At 35.1% G+C, this 18,856-nt stretch overlaps 1 protein-coding gene across 1 annotated transcript in view; it reads right to left on the reverse strand.

The window, feature by feature from the left end:
• Positions 1-2,518: 2,518 nt before the first annotated feature.
• LOC113500491 (fasciclin-1) overlaps positions 2,519-18,856 on the reverse strand; it is a 58,417-nt gene continuing 42,079 nt past the window's right edge. The window contains exons 2-13 of the mRNA XM_026881313.1: positions 12,256-12,394; positions 10,013-10,191; positions 7,904-8,043; positions 7,220-7,316; positions 6,961-7,138; positions 5,713-5,873; positions 4,381-4,538; positions 4,119-4,209; positions 3,372-3,592; positions 3,116-3,278; positions 2,862-3,009; positions 2,519-2,753 (exon numbers count right to left, since the gene is read on the reverse strand). Of these exons, the coding sequence (XP_026737114.1) occupies positions 2,548-2,753; positions 2,862-3,009; positions 3,116-3,278; positions 3,372-3,592; positions 4,119-4,209; positions 4,381-4,538; positions 5,713-5,873; positions 6,961-7,138; positions 7,220-7,316; positions 7,904-8,043; positions 10,013-10,191; positions 12,256-12,394 (1,881 nt within the window). The 3' untranslated portion in view covers positions 2,519-2,547. The remainder of the gene's footprint in view (positions 2,754-2,861; positions 3,010-3,115; positions 3,279-3,371; positions 3,593-4,118; positions 4,210-4,380; positions 4,539-5,712; positions 5,874-6,960; positions 7,139-7,219; positions 7,317-7,903; positions 8,044-10,012; positions 10,192-12,255; positions 12,395-18,856) is intronic.

Raw genomic sequence — 18,856 nt, forward strand, 5'->3', positions numbered from 1 at the left:
CCGCGTCGTCGCGCCAACCTTATGGGATTAAGAGACTGACTACGACCTTTGCTGCGCTGCGTTCAATTATTCCGTTAAAACCGAGTGCCGAGGAGGATCTGCATGTTTTTTTTAAACATCCAGTTTATGTTTACCTAAAACCAATACATTGACACAGCGTTAAAATGAGCACAGGTACTTATGCGTTAAATTACCGTTACACGTTCAGTGTGTTAATTGGATTCAAAGTATTCTGTTACGTTTTCAGTGAAGCCATACATTGGTTAATTTTAGTAAATACGTATTGTATGTGCAGTTGAAAATTAATGAAATTGTAGCAGCTGCTGAAATGCTTTCATGAGTGTAGATTCCGTAAACATATTTAATTGTTATTGTTCTAATTTTGTTTTAGATTTTGTTTGTAACACGGTTATGGTAGACTGTTAGGGCGGCGTGGCGCCACGGTCCGCTGATATTGTTGTACCCAAATTTAATTTGACACCTACCGTCGACGTGACTTGACTGGGGAAGGAAAATTTAAAGCCAACAATGAAACCAAGACAAGAAGTTCAATATGTATATTTTACACATAAATTCTTTGTCATTAAACACTTCCTCATAACGTTTCACTAATTTGACATAGATTTTATTACACCAAAACATTCACTAATTAATTGAATTCCAATTTCGTACTTAACCAAATATTTGGTTGAATATTTGGTCAGAATTATATTGTCTTGGGTCAATACGCCCCACATAACGCTAGTGTATAGTATTAAAAATGCAATTTTATAATGATCGCGTCCATGAACATTCAAACCTTAAATGTATCGGCTATATGTCACTCTAACATCTATTGTATGTAATATTAAAATCTTACGCAGTACATATAGGAAGGTAGTTGTGATATCAGTTGAAGTAGCGCTTAGCTTTGGCTCAATATAGACATCACTTAAACATTTGCTTATAAAGTTTATAATGTAAATACTATAAAGCGACAGACACTGTATCTATTACACTGATTTAAACAGGACACTCGATAAGTTAAAAATCTTCAGTAAAATGCTGCCTACCGTTGTAAATACTCCAAACATGTTTATGTATATCAGTATAAAGTGACGTTTGTATATCTAAGTACACACGATTTATTGTAAACCACCATCTATAGAAACGTTTAACATTATCCAAAGGTTTTCGTCGCAGAAGGAAGCAGCATCTCTGTTAGGTAACATTCACTTTCCAATAGTTGCGATTGCACGACAACGTGATATAATTTCAGTCGTATTTAAGTAATAGCTACTAAATTATACAATAACTTTAATGAACTATCATAACTTATATAAATTATTTACATCTGCTTAGTAAACGTAAGAGAATCACAAATGCACCATCATAATTATAAGCCCATTCATTCCTATATACATTTATATAATATGATCGCTTTCAATTAATGAATACTTCTAATAAATACTTTACTTTCCATTGCTTATAATAATGATAGGATACAGCTCGGCTCCGGCAGCAGCGCGGCAGCGTGCGGCTAAAGCGGGCACTCCTCGAGACATTAATTATACTCAAATCATCTTCATACAAATGTACAATGAACCTAAATACAATTATATCCGGCAGCATTCTCTTGATACGCTTTTTTAATCTTCTATTCCAAGATTCTCGTTATTCATAGTTCAAACAATTTGACACGAATTTATAACTCTAATAATTTTAAATATTTGCCTTTGATTAAACTCTAGAACATTATTTTCAGTCGTTATTTTAAAACTGACCGTTAATTGGATACATCAGAGGTAACTTCTATAAATATATCGACATTAATAGATCTTTAAGATACTTATAACATGGAATGTATAGGTTAAGTTTTATGTTTAAAGGTAACGTAAATATTATTTAATTTTATAAATAATAATTTTGGATAGGTATATTTTCAATTAATTTTAGTACTTTGGTTTTAAAAAAGGCACAAGGGACTCAAAATTCAAAAGTGCAGTGAGATTCATTCATTCATTCTCATTAATCTAAATAAACTTTAACAACGGTTATTGTAGAAATAAATACCTATACGACTATAATGCCTTACATAATATGTATTTATTATTTTATAAAACACTTTAATATAAATTTTGAATAGTTAGGTACCTACAAAATGTACTTCATATATATGTATCATTTATGATCAAACAACAGATCCGATATTCGTGTAAGAAGCAATTTCTTTTCATAGAAATTGTATCCGCAACATCAAGATTCTTACTATTGTAACATTTTACTTAATATTGGTGGCAGTGTTATTCATGGAGTTAAATTTTGAATCAGTATCCCACAAAATTTGATCTTAAACTAGGGCCAAAACTTACGTAACGTCAAAAAAGCCTGAAGTAAACATTAGCAATCAAAGCCACAAAATTATAGTACATCCAAATGTAACATTCGAGGGTATCGAATGTAAATTACATTCCAGCAGAATTAAATCATGTCGAAAATAATACTCAAATGATTTTGGCTATTAAATCATACGAATGCATAATTGACTCAACATAAAACAATGGACGTTTAATTCTCCAAAACCCTTACAAAACAGAAGGACATGAAGAGTATGAAGTACGTATAGGCCACGCCCATTTTCTGGGCTCCTCCGGTGGCGCGGATGTCACTCTCCAACACAAAAGGCTCGTCAATGACGTGGATAATGCCGTTGGTACACTCAACATCAGGCCTAAACACATGGATCCAGTGGCCGTTCCACTCGACGTAGTAGTCTGTGGAACAAACAAATTACTCAACTCAAATCTGATGGAAATGTAATTTTAAATTGGAAAATTATAAGCGAAGAGAGATAATAATGTAAATGAACGGTTAAAGCTTACTCTTATCTGATTCCTTGACACGCAGCCGGAGTGGATCGCGTGAAGTTGGCAGAACGAAGGGATGTGTTTCGTTTGCGAGAAGTTTTAAATCAGATACTGTGTACGCGCGGCCTGCTCGGATAACGTGTCGCTCTAAAATTTGCTTCGTCTGCAAAATTATGAAAATATAATCAAGAGTTAAATAAATTTTCGTTTCGTTCGCGTAACGAACTAAAATGCGGCGTCAACTTTAATGATGTAATTTGTTAACTTACGAAGTAACCAAAGTCTTCCCTGAACAGGGATTTGAAAGCTGAAGGATGCTTGATTTGGAATTTCAGCCAAGCGTGGTCGCGGGGCACGAAGTATGTGTAACGGTGTTCCATGTCATTGAGCTGCTGGTTGAACATTTGTCGTTTGCCGAGATTATAAGTTATGCTAAAAACGAAAATGGCATTAATTCCAAACTGTTTCATTATTTATATGATTTGTTACATCGTAGAGGAAGATAAAGCAGACAGTTATGCTTACTTCAGCATTGGATCAGTTTTCAATTTCTCGAAGACGGTTGTGTAAGGAACGCCAAGTACTCTGTCGATGATATGCACGAAGCCGTTAGTCGCCGCTATGTTGGGCAGCGTGACAGTCGCGTTCACTCCACCACCTTCGACCGTCAGGGTTTGGTTCTGACCACGCGTCAGCACATTGAAGTACAGGTACTTGCGAGCCAAAGCTGTTGGCGCTTGATAAATCTAAAACACGACATTCCGTTTATAGAAGTAGTTTCTTCAATAAATTGTAGTAATTAAACATCCATGCTATAGATTTACAACATCCTCTAATGAAATAAAACTTATTACACATTCATGGGCATTCTATACAAATTCAACAACGATCGCAAAATCTAAAATAATTCACAAATTAGGAAATTATTTAACATTCATGCAATCACAGAGACGATTGAATGAAACAAACGTAAATTCAGGTACATTCATAAATTAAACTTCAACAAATACATAACACCGGGCTGTACGATAGGAACATTGTAAAATAAATTGTATTTAAAATGAATTAACATACAGTTCCGGGTAGCTGATTCCAATAGCAGCAACCAAACCAGAGGATTAATACCAATATACCTACGGCATTAATTTTAATCGGAATTGAATTTTATAATTCGCGGTAATTGCACATCTCCAGTCATAATTTTGTGTTGGATAATGAATTAAACATACGATTGTAAATACAGAGAGAGTCCATTTTAATTTTATAATTTACCTGATTCATGTTGTTGTGTATTATCGCGTCCAGTGGCAACCTCTCCCGGACCAGGTGAAGGTTTAGGATTTCCTTAAGTTTCTGGTGGTTCCTGGTAAAATAGAGTCCATTGTAATTTTCGTTGATAAATCGCATTAAGTCGGAAAAACAAAGCCATGTATATGCAATATATTTGAACGTACCTTACTTTCGTCAAGGTAAAACATTGTGGTTACAAGTAGATTAAAACAAAAAGCTTGTAAAAAATAAAGTGGAGTGTAACCTAATTATATTCTGCACGCTGAAGTCGGCCCACGCTTCATTTGAGGGAGCAAACAGGGTGATGTCCTTCGCCAAAGTAAGTTCGTTGAGGAACTGGTTGTTTGCGCCCAAGTCCATGATTACTTCATAGAATTTGCAAAGAGGTCCGTCTTCTTTTTCCTGTTTGAACAATTCTTATTATACTTCAGAATTATATAATAGTAGAGCCAAGTCGGCCAAGCAATCTTGGCAATCTCGCGTCTGGATAAGGCCGTAAAAGCTTTCGCGAACCTTTTAAAAGCCATCGTTTATCAAGTGACCGTTGTAATTAATTTACGTACAGTTCTTTGTACTGAAATGCGTAATTAACTCTACTCTTTTCCGTTAAATATTGTCCGTTTTAAAATATATATAAATTCAAGCCATACTTTACCTTTAAACGGGTTGTCTAAAGAGAATGTTAGTTAAATAGTAAAATCTACAAATGTTTTAAGAGGTAATTTGAGAGGATATAATAAAGAAGGTGTAGATGAGAGGTAGGTCATGCATGCGTATTAGGCGACAGTACTTACAATTCCCTAAAGTTGTCAAGATCATGCAGGAGCGGCGGAATCCAACGGAGCGGGGATGCACAAACAAAACAATGTAATAACAAGTATCCACTGTATACCTACCTGCGCTAGAGGGTTCTATCGGTATAATACATGTGTAGTCTGTATGTAAACAAAATATGCATCAACATTAAATACTCGTAAATTAAAATCTAGTACTACAAATTCAATTCCAATATTAGGTACATTTTATTTATTAGTACTTAGCTAAATCTGCGTTTAATCTAAACATTTCATCATTTTAACTGCGTCTAATGAACGAGGTACTTGTAAACCGACCAATGGGTTATGTAATGGTATGGAGACTACCGTACTATAATATCAATATCTATTGAATTATAAAGCTTACCGGACTATCGACAGTACCTAAAAATACTCTGACTGCACACAGAACATAGGTAATTATTTAACAACGTGCTTAAAAAACGCCGCAAATTCTAAACAACTTAAATTAAATGATAAAGTATAAGAAAAAAGAAAATATACACACAAAGATAATAAAATACGAAACAAATGAAAACGCTTCATGTTACCTTCATAGCCTGGTTCCCATAAAAATGAGGCGGAAAGTCAATTATGTGATTGAAATTGTGTGTATTAGCTTACAATACTTATAAACAAGAGATGGAAAGTAATTAATGTGTGAGAATTAGTAACAGTTCGACAGTACGAACTGTGGAGAAAGTGTTAGAGTGAAGTATAATGTTATAATGTTGATGGGAGTTCTTATAGAGGTCACCCACCTTGAGGAAGTCGATGACGGTGGTGTCTACGACCATGAGAGGTCGCTGGATGAGATGTACTACTCCGTTCTTGACGGGGATGTTCGCGCGCACGATGTCGGCGAGGACGACCCCGCGGGCGTGCTTCGCGTCTCCAGCAACAGTGTTTGATTTTACGTAGGCTAAACAAATGGGAATTGTTTAATTTAAATATACAAGTGAGTAAAGATGGGGAATGCCATTTGCATTGAGAGTAATAACTACAGCCGTCACTAAAACATATTTTAATCTTAGAGTTTTTTGGTGTTTGATATTTTTTAGGAAACTCTTTACCTTGTAAGAAAATAGAAAAATATCCTTATCAAAATTTTCCTAATGTTTTCTGAACATAGACAGTAAAGTTCTTGGAAATGGCTAACTGTAGTTCACATCTAGGTCAATATGAAGGTAGTTCTACATTAACGAGGATATATCTAATCTCCTGAAATGGACGTCGTTAGTCTTAGTAACTTGCAAATATTTAACTTGATGTGGGGTTCGACCCCCGACCCTAAGCAAACACTCCGGTGCGTCATTTGCGCCGCCATGCCAATTATCCTCATACACAATAAACCTGTTAGTTCCTTGACAGACGTACGGGTAATTTCTCAATTTTCTTTCATCGTATTCCATGAATAATTGACCGAATGCATCGGGCTCAATGCCCGTTAGTCAGAATCTAACAATGTAGAAAGCGGTTACGTCTGACAGGCGCACTTAACGTCAGAACGTTGAAATACAGATTAATATTACATAACGACCCATCCAGAAATCAGTCGGACAGAATTATGAACTTTAACAAATTGTAAATTCCAAGTGCTCTAATACGAGTAACATCGAAGTACCATATATTTATTATTTACAAAGTTTTCCTCACGAGGATACTTCGGACATAAAACTCTTGTTTCCGATTTGTAAAGGGCCTTGAATCTTGAAAACTTCACCCTCCTTGTAAGTACTTTGAGCGGTATAAAAGATATAAAATACGTTGTGTCGATACAGGAAAATGACATAAGACTAGAAAGTAATACAAAAGTATAATAATAAACAAGTATCGTTGGTATTTTCAATGTTTAGTTTAAATATTTTGTGATTGAGACAACAGTAACTACAATTCAAAGTCTATAGAGAAATAAAACTCATTAATACTGTTTACCGGTCCCCAGACTCCACTAAATAAAATTTCTGATATATTTAAAAATAGAATTCCAAATGACAGATTATACTCACTTATTTCATCTTTCCCATTCATGACCGTGCTGAAGGAGATAATGACTTTAACATTGTCACCGAAGGCCAAGGTCTCGAACTCCGTGGTGTCCGGCGTGGCGTGCGTGAACAACACATGGTGCGGTATAACGTGCCCGTCCACTACCTTCTCATCGATAAGATCCGATCTAGTCGTCGGCTAAAAAAAGAAACACTCCAGTCAGCTCTCAGATTCAACTCTCAGATTTTCCAACGTATTTTCAGAGTAAGCAAAGATTACCTTAAATCCTTCATCGACAGGGATAAAGAAGGTGTGCCTGCCGTCAGCGTCAAACACTTTGCTCTTTTTAAGCTGGTTCACTTTTTGCCGGAAGGATCTGTTGGAAATGTATTGGCTTTATTGTTTGTGTAGTGAAATTTGATTTTGATGTAACTATAAGCCTGTGTACAGATGATGTTTTTTATGTTGTCCTTGACTTGTCAGAAGTAATTCGAACACGGAATTGAAAACTTTCGTCTAGCATTTCAATTTGGACTTCCCATTGCGTGTACGGAAAGCGTAGACCAGCGATAGTGTTAGAGATAGTGGAAGTTGTGGTAATTGTGTGGTATGTTCGCGAACTCAACGGCCGAAAGTTCAATTCAACGATAATTTGGTTCGCCGCGTTTGGTGCAATTAAAAAACGGTGCATTGCAATTAATTTTCAAAGTTGTTTCAAAATGAAGGCTTATTTTTCAGACTTTTAAACGTGAACTGCACGTTCAAACGACAATTATACAACGAGGCTTATGTAAATTATGTTCTACAGGCATTTTACGTTTTTAATAAAGAAATGAATTGCTTTTTGAGATACAACCAACATACAAATTAATAAAATAAAGAAAAATTGTGTAAAATATAACTGTTCTATGACTGAATAACTGAATAGCGATTTTGTTTTGGATTAGCGGATATAAAGTATACCTGAGTCTATGCTGGCCGATGTTGAAGAGGTCAGAATGCTCCAAGAAATGGTAAGCATTGGGGTTGTATACTGGGGAGCTGATGGAGCTCGGTCCGTGGGGCTGTAGCGGCAGCAACACCTGGTCTATTACGTGAAGCACCTAAAACAAAACAATATCGTAAAGCACCACTTCTATTGCTGTATTTATGCAAACATTTTAAAACACACACTTTGATGACGATCAGGATACGCAATGAACGTCGAGAATTAATTTGAATAATTTGAAAAATATTCAATGATACACTTGGTAAATTAAATTTCATTTGATGCTATGAACACAGTTATTACCGAATATTCCTGAACAGAATTTCATCTACTTCATGTAATGTAACTTCATGTTCGTAAATTCACTCAAAATTTTACTTGTGTACAATTTTGTATTGGCTACGGTAAATAATCACAATAATCTTCCGCGATTTCTGGTTTCACGATTAAAGTTGACTGGCCTGTTGGTCTCGTGGTAAGTGGTCCTAACTGCTATACCGGGGATCGTGGGTTCGATTCATACCCAGAATACATATACGTGCTATAAGCATGGCATGATCATTTTTTCTAAAATAGCTTAGCTTGATGGCGTTATGTGGAAGTTGTGGAATATTATTATAATTTTACTACTGATGACTGAACTTTTCATGAAAGTAAATTTCTTGACGTATACAAGACTGTCAAACATTTTCCTAATAGTAGAGCTAAGTTTAGAACATTTACTGACCAATTCTTCAGTTGCCCATTCAAAAGGTCGTGCATGAATATACCCTGCTTTGTTTTCATTTTCCTTTGTACGATGTGTGCTAAATATTTAACAAAAAGCTGTCTGATATTTTGGGTTCAGAATGGAACAAGTAATCACCTCGTTCAACGGTCCCAGGGTACAATACACACTCTGTATATAATCATTCGGATAAGAAACGTGCCAAAACCCTGCGTCAATATTGATCGTTGCGGACTTTTGGCACAATACATATATAGGACGAAATAAAAATCCATCCAGATTAGGCTTTTTTGCCGGTTTGTATGTGACGATTCTGAGATAACTGATTTTTTTTACCGCAATAATTTTTTTTTGACCAGTTTTACTATGTTTTGATTACACCATTTTTATTACCATTAACCGGTATATTTAAAATGCATAAATACAAAAAAATACGACTATATGTTCCTAGGTATGTAAAATAATGTAAATTTCAAATTGGATTAAATTTTCTAAATTAACCCTAATCTGCTTTGCTTGACATTGGCCCGGCTACCTTTATTGGGTTAGCCACGGGGTTAATCGACTTATTTAAGTATCTCCTTGAAATAACTGTGTTATGCCGTTACCAACAAACACCTTATGACAACTCTGAATCCCTGGGGTTAGAGAAATGTGCCTAGTTATATAATAACATCCTTGACACGGTAGATCCCGGCCTATTTTACGATAATGATCTGTAAACCTTTGTTATTTATAGTAGTCCAGTTTATTCATTTTTGCTGATCAGCATAATACTTTTTAATGAGCTTATAATATCGGATATTAACGGGAAAAACAAAATTTATTACTATGGATGAAAAGATGAGTCGTAATTATTTATTCATTTTTTAATCCAATAAGCTTTTTATGATAGTAAACAGTTTTTATGGAAGATTAAAAAAAAAATTTTGCTACTTTTAAGTAGGTGCTTTTTAAAATGTTGGTGCAAGGTAGTTGAATAATCCGTGTAGGTAGACATTAAGATCTGGATGCCAAGCTTAGGTACCGTACACATACAATATTTTTTTATTTATTTCCATATAGAGACAGACTTTTTCAAACAGTAAGACAATTACAGGCTGGCTACAATTATTAATTCATTGCTGGAATTTGAAACCCATATTTGATAATATGAATGCGAAAGCTGAAAGTGAGACAGATGGAGAAATCTGTCTCACTTTCAAGCCAGATCTACAGAACCAATTATACTGAAATTTGGTGCAGAGGTAGTCCTCAGCCTTATAAAGGACATAGGACTTTTAACTTTATATGAAACTTTTTTGGAATTTTAACAGAAGTCTACGCCACGTCTATCAGACATAAAATGTGTACTTACTTGTAGTTTATTGTTCCTATTGACGGCCTGGTAGGATCTGCTGACGTACACCTTCGCGTTGTTGACATAGATGTCATCATGCATCGCACCGCGTCGGGTCGTCACCCACAGCGGTGGGTTGCCGTCCAGGTCCGTGGATATAGCGTAGTCCATATTCGAGAGTGTCGTCGCCAAGTTTGCTGAAACATAGTCTTTGTTAACACTTTTCGATGACAAATGACACTCAAGAGTCGCTCTTAAGTATCATGCTATTTCAGTCACATTGTTGTAGATTGTTGAGATACAAATAAACGTTCAATAGATGGTTTGAAAAGTTTTTTGTTTTTAAATTCAAAGTCGTAACAAGATGCCGTCGAAAATGAAAAATGACTTCATAAAATTAAACCTTATAATGGTTATGATGATATTAAGCTTGGTAATACCCAAGTCGTTAAGGCACTAATCACTGAAGGAACAAAAAGATCATATTTTTGCTATTCTTGACATCTTATTGTGACGATCGTAACAGGTTTCTGCGAAAGTTTATTCCTGAAATTGAGCCGTTCTTTAGGTATCAACCGAAGTCTATTTATCTTCCTGATAAATGATACAGCGACGTTATTACTTAATAATGTTTTATTCAAATAATACGAGCGCAGCCGGGACTGTACAAACAGCTAGCTCGTTTCATAACTATTATAATAGGATTACGTCAGTCAATATTGAATTAGAGACGCCCTTCGAATCTATGAAAGGGATTGACGTTGGATTACGTGAAAATTTGTATTAAAATTCTGGTGTTGGTGTTATAAATCCTCGTAAATAGAACTAATTTATAAATTGATTTTTGCTAGACATAAACATCGTTAAACATGACAAAAAAGGCATTGTATCAATAATATGTGATCAATTTAAAAACACTATAAACAACGAGCAATCAATTCATATCTGGAAATTTATTTGAAACCATAGTTATGCTGGCATCCGCGATAACACTGCCGTGTATCCGTTTTAATTTTCATTAAATTTTACAACTCCCCATCTCTATAAAACACCTCTGTACTTGACATAAAGCCAAAAGTTATTATACCAACAATAAGCGGAGGGACTGTGACTAGACATGCGGAATTAAAATTAATGGAGTCTTAGTTTCACTTCGTAAACCATACAGGTGAAAATCAAGCTGGATTGCTTTAATTTGGAAGTTGCGAGTATACCTAAACTAGCTTCAGGCTAAGCTAAACTACATGGCGGGTTGACTAATAGGATAAGTTCCGCAACTTTAGTCTTTGAGCTCGAAAATCTACACAAACACATGACTTTGATGTATGTACTTTGATGCATGGATACTATAAATAATAGGTACATATTAATAAACTTGAATAATGCCATCAGCGAGTTTACGGCGCCTGGGAGAGTACCTAGTTGAGTGCAGTTCAAAAACATAGCGTGTAAGAGGAACATTATGTTGCTGCATTGTTTGTTCGAATTTGGCAGCGAATACGCGCAATGTTCCTGGGAGACACAAATAACACAACCGCTACTGAAGTTGAAGTTTATGGTCGATTGTAATAACTCAAATTGCAACATAACATACACTGCCGTGTTACTTTGATAAACGAACTTATCTTCATACATTGACTATTCAATCTAAAGTGTATTAACAAGTTGGATCAAACAAACGAGTCTGGTTTCATGCAAAGTTCGTTACGTTTTCATAACAAAGAGATCCACAGAGGATTTATTGTTTTAACACAGATCGTTTCCCGCTCAAATGAAACGTTCTTTTGCGTGTCTAATGATCATCGGCACCACGATAAGGTTACAATATTCCATAAGGATATGACATGTCGTTATTTTTATTTTTCTGCATGCTATATACGTATGTTGTCATTAAGATAAAGATCTCAAGATGATATCTAACATAAATTCGTATACTCTACGTTTTGCTATGGTAAACTCAAGAATAAGTTTACCTATCTTCTGTGCCTACAACTTCGCTTCGTTAGGTGTTTATATACAAAGTAGCAACAATAAATTAAATAGCTATATACTTGCCATTTCAGAACTGCATAGCTTAAACCGACTACTAAATCTTCTTTCAAGTCAGAGATAGACAGATTATGATAAATTCGATATTCAATACTATCACTAATCGGGTATTCTGTCATCGTCATCAACAGTATCATTGTATTTTTGTGTTCAGCTTCACTACAGTATTCTGACCTGTTCTAAATCTAAGTGTAACAAAATTAGTTTCTTACCTATATGGTAGAGTACGAGCGAGTCATCCAGCTCGACGTTGAACCTCTGGAAGGCCTCGTTGGTCGGCGCGAACAGCGTCATCTGTCGGTAGTGGAGAGTCGTGTTCGCTACCACGTTACGCTCCAGCAGCGACAGGAACTGGGGACAATAGTAAGTTTCGGATAAATAAACTTGTTTGTATTTATTTATTTGGGTTTTTATTAAACGTAGGTACATGATAATAAGCCTTGATAGGGTCAGTACACAATGTTTGGCTGTGAGATCGATAATTACACATCGAAAACAAAAATACAACTTAAAATTAGGTAATTCTTATATTTTAAATGACAGTGTTTCAACCATTATGTTATATTTAAAGTTAAGGTCAGTTTTTCTCCTCTCAGTTACTTTCTACCTTTCTCATTGTCATCGAATAGGTTATTTTATTGTAGGTAGAAATTGTTACAACTTTCACAATTAAAATTCTTATTAATATTGTTGTTAATACTGCGCAATCATTTGTTTCTATTTTTATAGGTATAAAACAAAATCAGAACGAAAATCCAATTCAATAATGAAATATCGGCTAGTAAAATGACGCAGTATAAATAAAAATTGCTATTCAACCAGCGCGGTCAGGTACGAGTTAAGACAAAGCTGATTACTATCGGCTCCCAGAGGATAGTTGATCAATATTTGTTTATTGAGAACACAATTCTCATGAAACATACAGAGTATATTTCGATATTATAAGAATATCAATTGATATATCCACTTATTCATAACTACTGAAGGCTAGAAAAAAAAGTCTAGCCGTTTGTGATTGATTGATGATATGTATCTCACAAATGGCTCAAAATACGATATATTTTTTTACTTTGATATGAGGCAGAAAAAGGGAAATTATGTGTCTGAGTTGAGTCCAATTGAAATATAGATGTGTCTTTCAGGGGCGTTTGATAACAGTTTTGTTTGGTCTAGACTATTTTATCATTCTCGAAAGCGTAGTTTCCATGCAAGCTACCGTATTTTGCGTAAATATCACAGTTTGATATAGCTTTGAAAAACTAAATTGTATTGGATAGACATATCTAAAATTAGATTACACCAAGTCCCAAAAACTAATTGTACTATACTATAAAAGGCAGCGATAGATGCAGATACTACAAACCAATTCCTTTCTACACAATCTATATCTATACTCTATACTAATATATAAAGCTGAAGAGTTTGTTTGTTTGTTTGTTTGAACGCGCTAATCTCAGGAACTGCTGGTTCAAATTGAAAAATTCTTTTTGTGTTGAATAGACCATTTATTGATGAAGGCTTTAGGCTATAAACCATCGCGCTGCGACTAATAGGAGCGCAGATACAATGAAAAATGTGAAAAATACAGGGCAGGTATAAATCATAACTTATATCTTCTACCCACGGGGACGAAGTCGCGGGCAACAGCTGCGGGTTTAAAAGCGTTTGAATTACTAATTCCAATACTAATTCATTTTTAATCCTCACGATCGCTTAGCTTGAACTAAGTTTTCAATTGTGCGAAACTTTGGCTTTGCTCACAACAACGTTTAGTAAGTGCACGATAAAATCACAGCGGTGCAGGTGAGAGCGGTCGTCCTTTGTTTCTGAAGTTCACAGAAAATGGTTTCCTTGAGTTACCTCTTGCCTGTGTTGCGAGAATGCTCAAACCCGTGTTTATTTGGGCACGCTTTAGAACTATGATCCCACTAATATTATAAAGAGGAAAGTTTGAGAGTGTGAATATTTGTTACTTCTTCACATCAAAACGGCTGAACCGATTTTAAAGAAATTTGGTATGGAGTTACCTGATACCCTGGATTAACACATAGGCTACGATTTATTACAAGAAAATATCTTATTCCCTAACCACGCGGACAAAGTCGCGGGTAACAGCTAGTAGTTTATAAAACCTTTGAGAGCTTGTTCATGAAGTGATTGAGTTATGAGCAATTTATAAAAGTGCAGTGAGATTGGACTGCCATGGGTCCCTGCGAAGGCTCTAGCATTATCCTTTATACTGAGACATAAATAAGGTATTTTTTTTCGAAATTCTTAACCAAGTTCTTCCTTGTCTGTAAGCCGTAGTTGCTTAGAGACGTTACACTTATGTAGCAGTCATACAAGTCTGCTTATTTAATGAAAGCCGACATCGCGTGGTTGCTTTCAGATAACGAGCTATGAACTCGTTCTTAACTATTCATTATAAGTACGAAAAGAAGCCTTGCTGCCGACGCGATGAAGACTACTTCTTAGATAGGTCTCTAAGGCCCTACCATCATATCCTGAAGTAATACTGTTTCAGGCGTGGAAGTGAGACAGCGATATATACGATATAGAGCGGCATCTCGCTTCCGCAACTTAGAAAATGAGTCATTAAGGCGGCGGTGGTATGTACCCTATAATAAAACATTCCATTTCTCGACTTCTTTTGTTTCTTAGCGAATGATAGAAATAAATAGAAAACTACTCGTTCATATCGTGCGGTAAGCATCGTTAAAAATATTGTGCTTCCAGTATCTATAAATATTATTATTGTGAAGGAAAATCTTAATTTCACATTTTATAAAACATTTCAACTGTGAGAAAGTGTAGTCAAGTACCTAAGTAAGAAATAAATAATTTTAAATGTAATCATTATTTATAGATTTCTTGGAGTAATACACATTACACCTACGCTAAAATTGTTAATTTAATTTCATGAATGATAACTAGTTATATTTCAAAAGGTCAAATAAATACCAAATTTACCGAAATAAACTCCAAGAACTACGATATAAATAGTGTAACATTATTTGTTTGAGACGGATTACGATTCTTTACAACCAGGATTTCCTCAAAATGTTTTCCTGGCAACAGCCTTGAAGTAAACAAATAAATACTATAACACAAATACTGTTATATAACCGGCTCACGTGTATCGAGAGGAAAGTGAACCACTTCAAACAATATAATTCATACAAAGAAAACTCGGAAACGTTAATAGAAATCACGTCGTGTGTGTGTGCTGGCACAACAATGGTTCCCCTGAGATCCCACTGTTCCCCTGTATGTACCGGCCTTATGCTGACGCGTCAAGGTGAAACTAAGGAAGCCGTTGTTTTACACCTAACACAAATACATACCGTAAGCGGATCAGAATTTATCGCAGGGATAATCTGTATTTGACCGGCAGCTCTAAAAAGCTTTGATGAAGCACATGAAATATATTTACGAGGAAAAACGTGGATCGTAATTGGAAACCGATTTTTTTTACGCAATTATAAATCATTTGAACTGGAACGAAATTGAAATTCGAATTCCGTATAGACTGGAAATAAAAGGATATTAGTAAACCTCTATTTATAAATGTAACACTGCGTGTCGTTACGTGTTCTGATACCCGTCTTTATTAATAATAGTACTCCTTAAAAGTGCATTTATCTGGTCTCATTTGCTGATGGAGCTGCATTTTAATAACGAATTTTAGGGGCACTTAAGTACATTAGGCGAGTAATGAATTAAAAAGCAGAGTACAAGTTTCTACACTCCACACGCGTTTTAAAACTATTAACTGTAAGAAGAATCACGTCATTATGAGAAAAAATAAATTCTAGCGAAAGGTTGCCAGCAGAATTGTGATCATAGAAGTGAAGTTATACATAGATATTAGTAGTTACCTCATGTATTTTGAGCAAAAAAAGTTGACTAAACATTATATATCTAATTCTATATGTGTAGACAATCCGCCTGGCAAATGAAGTACTAAGTTTCCCTTTATTTTAAAATACACTATTCTATTGTATGTCTTGAAATGTTTTTTTATGAGTTTCTCGAAGTTAGTGCGCATCAGCTAGCATATAATAAAATGTGACCTAATAATATATTATGTTATCATTCCCCACTTATCCAGTAATAAAATTATCCATTAGCTTTGCGCCAACATAAAACTGAATAATTATCATCTAAAACAAATAGGTCGAGGTTATATCGCGGTTGTAAAACTGAAAACCATTTTCAACTTGTTTAATATAATAATGGTCCGTATAGTAATATCCTGTTGGGAGTATCTCTGAACGGAACATTATTATATAATGAGAATCGGGAGCGTAATAGATATTATGTTCCACATCGCCTACTTAAAATGTAGTCTATTTGTTCCTTAGTAGGACGTTTGTCGCAACGTAGCAATCTAAATTGCTCGTCTGTTGAACATCAAGCGAAAATCGTTTGTGATCTCTTAAAAGTATTTAACCGTTAACCGTTAGCTTTAATTTATTTCACAGTATTGAGACTTGGATGTTTTTTTTCGACAATCAATCGGAAATCGTTTTGACAACCGAAATTCGACTATCGATAGTCTTTTTGTTTTGAAACCTCTTCTGTTCCTTTTTGTTTTTGGTGACATAAAAACCTGAGAACTAGACCGCTCTTAGTTACGTCTAATTAAACATTTAGCATAATTGATTTTACTACACTGAAGCTGGAAAACAACCTCCTTAAAAGTTGTAGGGGTCTACCTTAACAAATTGATCTTCTATTGTTACCTACGGCTGGAGAAGGATTTTATTTATTTATCGAATCGTAACAATTTATCGAAATTACTTTTTGGAGGTATGTAACACATCTCGCTGTTTACTAGCTAAGTTCTAAGTGTCTCGATACTGTTGCTTTTCTCCACACATCGTTCGTGAATCGAAGAATACATTGTCACAGGGACAAACAAAGACTGACGCAGACAAAGGCCAGTCTAACATGGATGTCTTTTAGCACTTGGACTTTCGTAACTTAGGGAATCTCGTTAAAACTTTTCGCCTTTTTATTTCATCTAACTTTATATTGGAGAATACAGAACAATACGGTGTATTGTATCGATTGGCAGGTATCTACCAGCCCTCCGGAGTTTAGATAGACGGGCTATTGTGGCCCCATCTTGCATTTATTATCTTTTTACTTTAGACCGTTGAGTATAATTTTATTGCATTTTCTGAAGAGTTGCACCGTTACAAAAGGTACGTTGAATAAATTGATGGTGATTGATTTTGTTACTTTATAATATTCTTGTAGGAGTTACAAAGAAGAATAGCGTTTTTCAATTCTGAAAGCATATCATAAACGAAATTTTACTAATTTTATAGAACGCTTAAAAGGTTTCTTACGTAAAATAGAATACTTATTGAAATATGAAACTAACTAAAAGAACACAGAATAACTGTTATTTGTGGAAACGGAGTATTAGAAAAAAAAAGCTCATCGTCAATCAATACCAAAATTTAACAAATAATAAAAATGTACAACTATGCAGCAGTTCTAAGTGCAATACTGCATAACTATTTATTTAACAAAATAGATTCATTTCAAAATCTCACTTTAAATTTATATTTCGTGACAGTACCAAGGATTCAACTAAATAAATGTGTAAAAAACAATTTCTTATGAGAAAATCATTTAACACAGACAAATTCGACAAGTCTGCAAAAAACATACACATCTGCATTCAATGATATTTGTGGTTATTTCTCCAAACGTCGATCCGATTCGTTTATCATAAAACACTCATATTATGAATCCAAAACTAACACAAGTGAGCATTGATCACATCCCCAAGTTGTGGTCTCGTGGCCTAAATGAAAACGTTTGTGTGTAAGGGGCAGACGTGTATATCGCCGTAATGTCCGCTCAGCCGGGCGGTAATAGCCAGACCCATACACAATATACTCGTACTGACACTTATGCCACCAGGATATAACCATAATTTCACCGAGCTGCCACCCCAAGCCCCGACATTTCTTTATTTCACTATTTTATTCAGGAGAAACATGTAGCGATAAAATACGCAAACATTTTCTACTCGGACTAAATTACGCAAAAAACGTTTTCAATATATAATTTTATTCCAAACGAATGATCATTCCGAGAGTTCGGAACTTCATTAGGTTAAGCTGTATATAATTCTAAGATGTCATAAGTTAAAACTATTGATTAAGACTTATTGACAACCCAATTGAAAGTTGGAAAGTCCTCGCAACTTCGCTAAGTTGTAGACAGGAATAAGTACCGTGAATAGTTTGTTATAAGCTGAAACATTGCTTGGTAAGATATGTGTCAAATACCTAAGCTATCGCTTAAAAGGTGTATACAGGTATTTGACAGTTTCATATTCACCTACTAAACCAGGAATGGTTTAGTAGGTGAACATCAACAGTTTGTCGAAAAGACAACTAACGGCTTCATTCTACCAGATTGACTCCATTGGCAGTCAAATAAGTCTATGAATAGTAACGACTTCGGACTCCATCCATTTGTTGAACAATGCAAAACAAACTAACGCACAGGTGTTCGTATGTACGCAGACTACATTACCACTCGGCCTCTAACGCGTAAAACCCTGGAGACCATGATTTAATATTCATTCGACTCCATTCCATAGTGAACCAATTAAAACGCTCATTAATAATGATCAGGATTAGCTGTTCCGCGCTGTACTCATGATTGCATTCACAAATGAACGCAGCTGGATTTATTTCGTCCGCATTGTAGGGTAAATAAACGTTGAGAAATGGAAAACAATCTCTTGTGATACCATAAGATATTTCATCCGTTATTTTTTCACCC

The sequence above is a fragment of the Trichoplusia ni genome, chromosome 14 (assembly GCF_003590095.1).
Source record: "Trichoplusia ni isolate ovarian cell line Hi5 chromosome 14, tn1, whole genome shotgun sequence".
NCBI lineage: Eukaryota > Metazoa > Arthropoda > Insecta > Lepidoptera > Noctuidae > Trichoplusia > Trichoplusia ni.